Genomic DNA, 12,060 nt, shown 5'->3' with positions numbered 1-12,060 from the left:
ACTTCGTTTCCCAGCCTGGTCTTGACCACTTGGCCTCAATCCATCCTCTGGTCTTTGGCCTCCCAAAGTGCTGGGATTACAGGCGTGAGCCACCACTCCCGACCTTACCTCTTTTTTTAAAACGACTAATGTAAAAAAATATTTAGTAGACAAGAGGTCTCGCTGTGTTGTCCAGGCTAGTCTTGAACTCCTGAGCTCAAGTGATCCTTCTGCCTCCATCTCCCAAGGTGTTGGGATTATAGGCATGAGCCACCACACCTGGCCAGATTTTTACTTACTTTTTTTTGTTTTTTTTTTTTCGAGATGGAGTCTCACACTGTTGCCTGGGCTGGAGTGCACTGGCGCGATATCAGCTCACTACAGCCTCTGCCTTGCGGGTTCAGGCAATTCTCCTGCCTCAGCCTCCCGAGTAGCTGAGATTACAGGCAACCACCACCACGCCTGACTAATTTTTTTTTTTTTTTTTTTTTTTTGCATTTTTAGTAGAGGCAGGGTTTCATTATGTTGGCCAGGCTAGTCTCGAACTCCTGACCTCAGGTGATCCACCTGCCTCAGCCTTCCTAAGTGCTGGGATTACAGGCATGAGCCACTGTGCCCAGCCAGATTTTTACTTCTTAAATTTATCCACACTTAGCCTTCAGTAATTCATCAGTTGCAAGTTAGGTTTTCCTACCCCGTACTGCTTCTCACAGAGATTTTGCTATGGGAGTCTGTTCTAGTAAGTTATGACTCTTTATCTGTTAGGTTGGTGGGATCCTGTCTAAAATCCAGTACCCAGATACTGTCAAAGCTCAAACTTTGTGCACAAGCGTTTCTAAAGATACACAGTCTCAGGGTGGCTAATGCTCACTTTTTTCTGCACACTAGTTACTACATGTTTGTTACAACAGATGCTACAGACCCACCTTACAGAGAGACATTAGGGGTGGCCCAGGCAGTACATACTTCTCCCACCAGACAGGCTTGTTCCTGTTCTGCTGTTGCCAGTTCAGTTCTAGCAGCAGAATTGCTTTGTGGAAGGAAGTGAGTCTAGACAGAGGGTAAGTTTGATGACTGTGGAATCTTGAAATAAATGTTTGGAGAGCACAGCATCCTGAGAACTTCTTGGGAATAAAGTCTAGGACCCCAGTGCTGTCAGTCTCAACCTTCCTCCTCCACACATGTGGGATGTTTCAGGACTCAGTGGCCTTTGAGGATGTGGCTGTGAACTTCACCCTGGAAGAATGGGCTTTGCTGGATCCTTCCCAGAAGAATCTCTACAGGGATGTGATGCGGGAAACCTTCAGGAACCTGGCTTCTATAGGTAAGGGTGACAATATACCTTCACTTAGTAAACTAGAGAACAGGTGTTTCTAGCTCCTTAACTCTTTGGGGAATAAACCAGGCATGGGTGCAGGGAATTGTGAATACAGAATCTAACATGTTTTTCATAATTTTGTACTAATTCATAATGACTTTTCTGGGTCTAAATTTTAGGAAAACAATGGGAAGACCAGAACATTGAAGACCCATTCAAAATTCCCAGGAGAAATATAAGGTAATTTGCACTCACAAAAGAAAGCTCTGTTCCTTGAGAGCATTTCATATTGTTAGGAAATTTTTTTTTTTTTTTTTTTTTTTTTTTAGATGAAGTCTCACTGTATTGCCAGGCTGCAGTGCAGTGGTGCAATCTCGGCTCATTGCAACCTCTGCCTCCCAGGTTCAAGTGATTCTCTTGCCTCAGCCTCCTGAGTAGCTAGGACTATAAGCACGTGCCACCACGCCCAGCTAATTTTTTGTATTTTTAGTAGACATAGGGTTTCACCATGTTGGCCAGGATGGTCTTGATCTCTTGACCTTGTGATCTGCCCACCTCGGCCTCCCAAAGTGCTGGGATTACAGATGTAAGCCACCGTGCCTGGCAGGAATTTTTTAAAACAAGCAAACAACATATAAGCCCAGTTTCAAACTGATTTGTTTTTAGAAAATCTTCTCTAAGCTAGGCATGGTGGCTCACGCCTGTAATCCCAGCTCTTTGGGAGGCTGAGGTGGGCAGATCACAAGGTCAGGAGATCGAGACCATCCTGCCTAACACGGTGAAACCACGTCTCTACTAAAAATACAAAAAAAAAAGTTAGCCGGGCATGGTGGTGGGCGCCTGTAGTCCCAGCTACTTGGGAGGCTGAGGCAGGAGAATGGTGTGAACCTGGGAGGCAGAGCTTGCAGTGAGCCGATATCGCGCCACTGTACTCCAGCCTGGGCAACAGAGTGAGACTCCGTTTCAAAAAAGAAAAGAAAATCTTTTCCAAAAACATAGTTAAGTGTAATATAGATGTTCAGTGTTTGCAAAATAGTTCACTTGTAGACAGTATTAAGAAACCTCATATGAATATGAATATCTTTTTTTTTTTTTTTTTTTGAGAGGGAATTTCACAACTCATTGCCCAGGCTGGAGTGTGAGGGCGCCATCTTGGCTCACTGCAACCTCTGCCTCCTGGGTTCAAGCAATTCTCCTGCCTGAGCTTTCCGAGTAGCTGGAACTACAGGCGCCTGCCACCACGCCTGGCTAATTTTTTGTATTTTTAGTAGAGATGGAGTTTCACCATGTTGGCCAGGCTGGTCTCGAACTCCTGACCTCAGGTGATCCACTTGCCTCAGCCTCCCAAAGTGCTGGGATTACAGATGTGAGCCACCACACCTGGCCATGAATATCATTTTCTTTTCTTTTCTTTTTTTTTTGAGACAGAGTTTTGCTCTTGTTACCCAGGCCGGAGTATGATGGCATGATCTCGGCTCACTGCACCTCTGCCTCCTGGGTTCAAGCAGTTCTTCTGCCTCAGCCTCCTGAGTAGCTGGGATTACAGGCATGTTCCACCATGCCCGGCTAATTTTTTTTTTGTATTTTTAGTAGAGACAAGGTTTCTCCATGTTGGTCAGGCTGGTCTTGAACTCCCAACCTCAGGTGATCCGCTTTTCTTGGCCTCCCAAAGTGCTGAGAATACAGGCATGAGCCACTGCGCCTGGCCATGAATATCATTTTTTGATAATAGGTATGGTTGTGACCTATTGCAGACCATTTAGTCCATTCATGTTCAAACAATTGAGACAGGCATAAAATGTACACTTTCCCTGATAATGTTAAAAATGTGAGTCCAGGGCCGGGCGCGGTGGCTCAAGCCTGTAATCCCAGCACTTTGGGAGGCCGAGACGGGCGGATCACGAGGTCAGGAGATCGAGACCATCCTGGCTAACATGGTGAAACCCCGTCTCTACTAAAAATACAAAAAAATAAGCCGGGCGAGGTGGCGGGCGCCTGTAGTCCCAGCTACTCGGGAGGCTGAGGCAGGAGAATTGCGCGAACCCGGGAGGCGGAGCTTGCAGTGAGCAGAGAGCAGGCCACTGCACTCCAGCCTGGGTGACAGAGCGAGACTCCGTCTCAAAAAAAAAAAAAAAAAAAAAAAAATGTGAGTCCAAGGCCAGGCACAGTGGCTCACACCTGTAATCCCAGCACTTTGGGAGGCAGAGGTGAGAGGATCCCTTGAGCCTTGGAGTTCAGGGTTCACACCTGGTCAACATAGTGAGATTCTGTCTCTGTGTTTTAAAAAAGTGAATGTAAGTCTAATACCTATTAATGAATATAAAATCATTTATAAACAAAACATTAATAATGTGCTTCTCATTTTTCCCACAAGTCATATTCCAGAGAGACTCTGTGAAAGTAAAGAAGGTAGTCAAGGTGAAGAAACCTTCAGCCTGATTCCAGATGGTGTTCTGAACAAGAAAACTCCTGGAGTAAAACCATGCGAACGCAGCGTGTGTGGAGAAGTTGGCATGGGTCCTTCATCCCTTAATAGGCACATCAGAGATCACACTGGACGTGAACCAAATGCATATCGGGAATTTGGAAAGAAGTCATATACACGTAACCAGTGTGGACGAGCCTTGAGTTATCATCGCTCTTTTCCAGTACGTGAAAGGACTCATCCTGGAGGAAAGCCCTATGATTGTAAGGAATGTGGAGAAACCTTTATTTCTCTTGTAAGCATTCGAAGACACATGTTAACGCATAGGGGAGGTGTACCTTACAAATGTAAGGTGTGTGGGAAAGCCTTTGATTATCCCAGTTTATTTCGTATACATGAAAGAAGTCACACTGGAGAGAAACCTTATGAATGCAAGCAATGTGGGAAAGCCTTCAGTTGTTCCAGTTACATTAGAATCCATGAAAGGACTCACACTGGAGATAAACCCTATGAATGCAAGCAATGTGGGAAGGCTTTCAGTTGTTCCAAGTACATTCGAATCCATGAACGAACTCACACAGGAGAGAAACCCTACGAATGTAAACAGTGTGGTAAAGCCTTTAGGTGCGCCAGTTCTGTTCGAAGTCACGAAAGGACTCACACTGGAGAGAAACTTTTTGAATGTAAGGAATGTGGCAAGGCTTTGACTTGTCTCGCAAGTGTTCGAAGACACATGATAAAGCACACTGGCAACGGACCTTATAAATGTAAGGTGTGTGGGAAAGCCTTTGATTTCCCCAGTTCATTTCGAATCCACGAAAGGACCCACACTGGAGAGAAACCCTATGACTGTAAGCAATGTGGGAAAGCCTTCAGTTGTTCCAGTTCGTTTCGAAAACATGAAAGGATTCACACTGGAGAGAAACCCTATAAATGTACAAAATGTGGGAAAGCCTTCAGTCGTTCCAGTTACTTCCGAATCCATGAAAGAACTCATACTGGAGAGAAACCCTATGAATGTAAACAATGTGGGAAAGCCTTCAGTCGATCCACTTACTTTCGAGTACATGAAAGAATTCATACTGGAGAGAAACCCTATGAGAACCCCAACCCTAACCCTTCATTTGTCCCAGTTCTTTCATGAGCATGAAAGGAGTCATATAGAGAAACCCCATGAAAGTAAGAAATTCGGGAAAGCCTTCAGTCCTTTCTGTTTCTTTCAACTACATGAAAGAATTCACAGTGGAGAAAGATCCTGTAAGAGAATTGGCTTTAAATTACGAGAGACTTGTGATAGGACAGTAAAACCTAGAGTTGGAGTTGGATCTCTGGGTTGTGTCATGTCAGTGTTGGTAGGTTAGGAACTAGATTTCCCAGAATCCATTCCATTTGTGATTCCATGATGCAATTCACCAGTAACCTATCTTACATGAGGTTTGGAAGGAAGTTAAGAAGGCATTAGTCATGGTTTGGAAGCACCATACAGGGAGACAGCAATGTGAATACAGGCTGTATGGACATCTGCTTCCATCCCATTTTCCTGCTTCTTTGGGTTGCCAATCAAGAGTATCCTCAAAACGACTTGACTTTAATTTTCTCGGAGGTGATAGGTTTCCACACAGGTCTCCAGAAGCCCCACGTTGAATATCTATCCACACTTTGGTTTTCCTTCAGACATTATCATGTGTGAACTAGGCAACTAATTCAGACTGTCCTGGTTGGGAATATTCTCTGATGCTCTGACTCCCCTAGTCTGTAGACTGAATTAGCAGAAGGTCTAATATGTGTGGTAAGCACCTTTGTTCTTACCAGTAGTGACTGTATTCTTGATTGAGCCTGACAGCTACCATGCTGCTGTCAAAACCAACCAGAGGGGAGCTTGTTCTTCTGCTGTACTGTGCAGTGACTGGCCTCACCCAGGACTTTGATATGAGAATAAGCACCTTCCTCTATCAGGAAATTTCAAGTGTTTCCTATTATTCATAGCTCAATGTAATGCCTCAGTTCATTTTCAGTTGTTTGATTATATGTGACTAATATGTATTTTTTATTCAAACAAGACTTCTGTACATGTTTCCTAGAAACGGTTTATTAACTGTCTTCAGTCTTAGATTACATCAAGTTTATAATTTTGGCGAATTATTTGTTAAGACACTGTGAAGTCAGTGTTAACCATGTGCATACAACTTAAGGAATTTTTTCCTCCTCATGTAAATTTTACTTTTCATGCTTATATAGTTTCAACTTTTATCTTCATAGTAATTTCTCATCTACTCATAATACCAAAAGTTAAGTCATGCTGTTTTGTGTGCTCTCTTGCTAAAGACCACAGAGACCATACCTGTTGTCAAAGAGGGTGTAATAAATTGTAATAATAATTATGACCACAAACCATAAAGGGCTGTGTGATGTATCAGTAAGAGGCTGCTCAGAAGAATTTCTTACAAGTTTTGTGCTTGTTTTAGGTTGATTTCTTTCTTTCTTTCTTTTTTTTTTTTTTTGATAAGGAGTCTTGCTCTGTCGCCCAGGCTGGAGTGCAGTGGCGCAATCTCAACTCACTGCAACCTCCACCTCCCAGGTTCAAGTGATTCTCCTGCCTCAGCCTCCTGAGTAGCTGGGATTTCAGGTGCACACCAGCACGCCCGGCTAATTTTTGTATTTTTAGTTGTGACGGGGTTTCACCATGTTGGTCAGGCTGGTCTCGAACTCCTGACCTTGTGATCTGCCTGCCTCGGCCTCCCAAAGCGCTGGGATTACAGGCATGAGCCACCGCACCCGGCCAGGTCGATTGATTTCTATTCAAGGAAGCAAGATGATTCTCTGTATTTGATGCAGTGATGAGGTAAACTTAATTCTAAACTTGGTCATCATAATTATTCTCATCCAGAAGGAAAAGGAATGGAGTGGAGGTAAACGTAATTCATGAGAAATACCACTCAGTCATATTAGTGAGAAGAGGGGAATTTTTGTCATGTTTACGATTTGGAACATGCTCTCTTTCACCAGTTTTAAAGACATGGTTACAGAATGCCCTTTTTTTGTCTTGATTCATCATAGCCACCAAGGAGCATGGTCTCACATTGCCAGTGTCTGACGTGTTTGTCTCCAACAGTGCCAGACCTGACCTTGCAGTGAGGGGAGGCTGGCTCCTGGACTTGTGGACCTGTTTTGCCTTACTTATTCTGTGAACACTGAAGTGGTTCCTGTGATGTACTGGACGCTGTTTTCCATTATATATCTCAGTTAAAATATGTAAATTTACTTCTTAGCAAGCTGTACAATACTTTTTTTTTTTTTTTTTTTTTTTTGAGACGGAGTCTCGCTCTGTCACCCAGGCTGGAGTGCAGTGGCCGGATCTCAGCTCACTGCAAGCTCCGCCTCCCGGGTTCATGCCACTCTCCTGCCTCAGCCTCCCGAGTAGCTGGGACTATAGGCACCCACCACCTCACCCGGCTAGTTTTTTTGGCTGTACAATACTTTTAAAAAGCTCCTGTATGAGTCTAATGAGACTAATATATTTATGCAAATTATCTGAATGCAAGCCTAGGAAGGAACAAAGTCAGCATCAATATTCCAACCAAGCCTTTGTTGCTCAGATAATATGCTTTTTTTGTTTTGTTTTTGTTTTTTTAGACGGAGTTTCACTCTTACCACCCAGGCTGGAGTGAAGTGACGCAATCTCAACTGACTGCAACCTCCACCTCCCGGGATCAAGTGATTCTCCTGCCTCAGCCTCCTGAGTAGCTGGGATTACAGGTGCCCACTGCCACACCTGGCTAATTTTTTTTCGTATTTTTAGTACAGGCAGGGTTTCACCATGTTGGCCAGGCTGATCTCAAACTCCTGACTTCAGGTGATCTGCCCGCCTCAGCCTCCTAAAGTGCTGGAATGGATTACAGGTGTGAGCCACTGTTCCTGGCATATATGTCTTTGCTTCTAATTTATCAATAGGCCTCTTATGCCGGCACAGTAGATTAAAAAGCAACATGCAAAAGTCAGCTTTTTGTCTGAACACTTCCATGGAACAGTCCAATCACTTCATGGAAGCTGTCCAGCAAGCACTTGTTGAGAAAATCCTTGTTGAAACTTCTCAGAGTCAAAAGCCCAGGTATCACAGGATAGAGTAGCAATCAGTGACCAAACCATGACTGTACGTGGAGATGACATATTCAGCTCCAGATGATGTATTCACATGAGTGAAGGGTGGAGTCATTGCCTGTCAGATTCTACAGTCATTTGGATTAGAGAGGGCAATACAGAGTTAGGTGCTACTGAATCCAACCTTCTTCTCCTCCTCCCTTGAAGGCGACACCCACAGTGATAGTGGGGGCCACAGAGTAGAAACCCCACCGTCAACGTGACTCCAAATGTGATTTTGCCCAGGATGCAGGTGCTGTGTTGGGATGGCCAGCGAAGGTAGAGGACATTGGAAGCACAGGGTGAGGGAGATGAACAGGACACAGCTGAGCCTGATTATTGGCCTTGACTCTGGGAGTATCTTGATACTTCACAAACACCCCAGAGAGGACCTCGTAGCACAGGCTCAGAGAGTGCTCATAAACCAGAAGGCCACCACTTTTGGAAGGCAGTGATGTCGCTTTCTGTTTGAGTCCTGATGCTCTGTTGACAGCATACACTGTTCTTCATCTGATTAGAAAAGCAATGCTGGCCGGGTGCAGTGGCTCATGCCTCTAATCCCAGCACTTTGGGAGGCTGAAGTGGGCAGATCACCTGAGGTCAGGAGTTCAAGACCAGCCTGACCTGCCTTGGACCTACTGGACTGAACAAAGTGGGGTGAACGCAGGAATAAAGACACAAAAGAGTATATTTGGAAGAAGGGGTCAAGGGGCACTTTGCCTCTAGTGGACAAGGGCCCCAAGCTTTACACAGCCCTCTGTATTTATTAGGCAAAAGTGATAGTGAGAAAAGCAGGTAATTGTCAGTTGGGGTCCACAGCAGTCTTGCGGACTGCATCCTTTGCACAATAGGGGCTAGATTTCTCAAGTAGATAACTTCAAGGAGCTGGGTGCCAGGGAGTGATGTCCCTCAGCAAACCTTTTGGTGGCAGGGCAGTGTGAGCTTGCCCACATCCTGCATTCATGATAAACAGTTTGCTATTTGATCATATAGACTCCAGCGGAATGCTGAGTTGGTCATAGTCCCACGGGCCTTTGGCTCCCTGCATATCCCCCTTTTTGTTTTATGTATTAATTGAGAGAATGTAAGGTCAGGCTGGGCAGCTCTCATTATCCAATTGGCGGTCCATTCGATTTTACAGAAAACAGCATTAGAACTGTGTCATGATTCTGTTAGGCTTTCTCTCTGTGTTTGCATTCAGGCCCAGCTGGCTCATGGCTCGTACTGAAGGGACCAGGCCCATGATTGGCCACCGTGGGTTCCTCCAGTCTCCTGTTCCATGGTCACACGCACCTTGAGGGTGCCACCCACACGATTTGTCCATCTCCTGTAGAAACACAAGCATACCCTCTTCCCCACGTCAGTAAATCCACTGGACTTTTCCATTGTCCTTCTTCTGGGGATTTCCGTAACACTTTTGGAAGAACTTTCCTCTTTTCCTTTAACACTTGCCAGTGTCTTTCTGCTGGAGTCTTACCTTCCGTACCAGGAGTCAGAAAATTTAAAGTAAATAAGACTAAATGTAGTTTTGATTGAGATGGTAATTGGCCTCCTATACCCCCTTTTTGTTTTTTTCAACATGCGTTGTAATGTTTGATGTGCCTGCTCTATAATGCCTTGTTCTCTAGGATTATAAGGAATATCTGTTTTATGGGTTATAGCCCAAAGCTGTAAGAAATTTTGAAAAGCATGACTAGTACAAGCGGGTCCATTGTTTTTAATTGTTTAGGTATTCCCATATGAGCAAATGATGACAGACAATGTCACCGTACATGACCATCTGTGTCACCTGTTTGGCATGTAGCATGCAGCATATGAGAATAAGTGAAATAAATTAAGCAGTTCTGGGTCTAGTGTACTTTTAACTGTAGCAGTTTCTATGCAACTGGCTACATGTACAACATAAGCTGAATCACAGACAATGTTGACAGGATCTGAAGCTGTGAGCTGGAAAACCTGAATGACTGCAATTAGCTCTGAGTGTTGGCTGAAACCCCAGAGGTCATTACTGTTTTGGGACCTTTTTGGAATAACAAATACTGGAGAATTCCAGGGGCTGACTTTTCTACATGTCCTGCCTTCTATTGCTCTTTTACCAACAAATGAAGTTGATCTAGCTTCTTTTGTGTTAGGGGCCATCGATCCACCCACACAGGTTTGTCACTGAGCCATTCTAATGGTAAGGCAGTGGGCGAAGGAGAAATATCAAATATCAATGACCCCTGTCAGAAATCCTGGTGTCCTAACCCTTTTCTATCTGTTTTTCCAGTTACTGAGATTGGGTTAGGATTTCATTGTAGAAATTTCCCTAAACCTTTTTCACTCTGATATCCTATGTTCTTCAACATTTTAAATCCTGGGTTATCAAAGTTTTCATTTGTAAGTCTCCTATTTTGCTGTAAGTCTCGACCCCATAAATTGATGGCTATATTTGCAACAGAAGGCTGCAAAGTCCAGAGCGAGCTTAAGGTTGTAAAAGTTCTTTAATAAATAGAGTAACCTGATAGGCCGGGCATGGTGGCTCATGCCTGTAATCCCAGCACTTTGGGAGGCCGAGGAGGGTGGATCACGAGGTCAGGAGATCGAGACCATCCTGGCTAACATGGTGAAACCCCTGTCTCTGCTAAAAATACAAAAAATTAGCCAGGCATGGTGGCGGGCACCTGTAGTCCCAGCTACTCGGGAGGCTGAGGCAGGAGAATGGCGTGAACCCGGGAGGCGGAGCTTGTAGTGATCCCAGATCGCACCACTGCACTCCAGCCTGGGCGACAGAGTGAGACTCTGTCTTAAATAAATAAATAAACAAACAGAGTAACCTTAGCTCTTTGAGTGCTAGTAAACTCACATTGAGTGATTGAATTATGTGGTCTCTACTAGCCTGCCGCTTTTCCATGTTTACTAGACCCATCAGTAAACAGTGTTAAAGCATTAGGTATGGGGGAGTGCAATACTGCTTCGAATTGCCTTTTACTTAAAGGAATCCTGATGATATCAGGGTCATAACTTAGCATTTGACTGCATTAATCATTAAGATTGCTAGCTGAAATAAATAATAAGTTTAAAAAGAAAATCTGAATGCATCTCTAGAAGCAGAGACTTAAATGATATACTTTAACCATGTGCTTAAAACCACAGGCAGAATAGCTTAAATCTTGTAATTGTGTTTTCGGGCTGACCAAGTTTATGGACTTTAATCTGACAGTCTTTAAAACAGTGACTCACTGGCTGGGGAACTCAATTTAGGACTCTCTTAGCAAGTACACATCACAGATTATCTGTAATCAGTGGGTTGACAGTCATTCATGCATATTTTCACTACACTTACAACTTTTCTTCACTTTCTGAGGACACAACATTTTTACCTAACTTAACAAATATCATTTAATTAGGTTTAAAGTTCTCCTTTAAAGGGTAATATGTGGTTTTACATGACTAGCTTTTAATTACTCATTAACTAACTCCTGGGCCCTCGAAACTCTTTCCTTTCAGAGGTTACTGTTTTACTTTTTTTTTTTTTTTTTTTTTTTTTGAGACGGAGTCTTGCTCTGTCACCCGGGCTGGAGTGCAGTGGCCGGATCTCAGCTCACTGCAAGCTCCGCCTCCCGGGTTTACGCCATTCTCCTGCCTCAGCCTCCCGAGTAGCTGGGACTACAGGCGCCCGCCACCTCGCCCGGCTAGTTTTTTGTGTTTTTAGTAGAGACGGGGTTTCACTGTGTTAGCCAGGATGGTCTCGATCTCCTGACCTCGTGATCCGCCCGTCTCGGCCTCCCAAAGTGCTGGGATTACAGGCTTGAGCCACCGCGCCCGGCCCTGTTTTACTTAAATTGAATTTGGAAAGCTAAGTCAGGAGTCGGAGAGAGGTAACAGTGGCCATTATCAGAAAAGAGGTTTTTCAAATTCTTACTTAAATCTTAGCAGAGAATCATAGTCTGGGATGTAGGTAACACATGAAATTTTGCTACAGGCTGCCCACTGAGCCAGAGGGCGGCGGTGCAGGTCCTGGGCGGCAGCCGCATTGTATTTGGGTAGGCTTTGCACGTATTTGCGGCGGCTCCCTCCCTCCTTTGCCGGGGCGATGCTGCCCGCCGGGCGGACCTTGTCGGCTTGGTCTCCGGGAGCTTTTCTGCCACTGAGCCTTTTCTTCCGCCCACCGCCTGCTTGGTTGCGCTGTTTCGGCTTCTAATGCGTTTTTTCTTATCTT

General features: G+C 44.5%; 1 protein-coding gene across 1 annotated transcript in view; it reads left to right on the top strand.

Moving 5' to 3' along the window:
- Positions 1 to 9,707, top strand: part of ZNF627 (zinc finger protein 627) — a 30,441-nt gene extending 20,734 nt beyond the window's left edge. Inside the window, exons 2-4 of the mRNA XM_007995340.3 lie at positions 1,177 to 1,303; positions 1,477 to 1,537; positions 3,672 to 9,707. Of these exons, the coding sequence (XP_007993531.2) occupies positions 1,177 to 1,303; positions 1,477 to 1,537; positions 3,672 to 4,866 (1,383 nt within the window). The 3' untranslated portion in view covers positions 4,867 to 9,707. The remainder of the gene's footprint in view (positions 1 to 1,176; positions 1,304 to 1,476; positions 1,538 to 3,671) is intronic.
- Positions 9,708 to 12,060: the final 2,353 nt, after the last annotated feature.

Source organism: Chlorocebus sabaeus, chromosome 6 (assembly GCF_047675955.1).
Source record: "Chlorocebus sabaeus isolate Y175 chromosome 6, mChlSab1.0.hap1, whole genome shotgun sequence".
NCBI classification, from domain to species: domain Eukaryota; kingdom Metazoa; phylum Chordata; class Mammalia; order Primates; family Cercopithecidae; genus Chlorocebus; species Chlorocebus sabaeus.
Note: the sequence above shows the minus strand (reverse complement) of the source record. Positions and strands in the feature narration are given on the sequence as shown.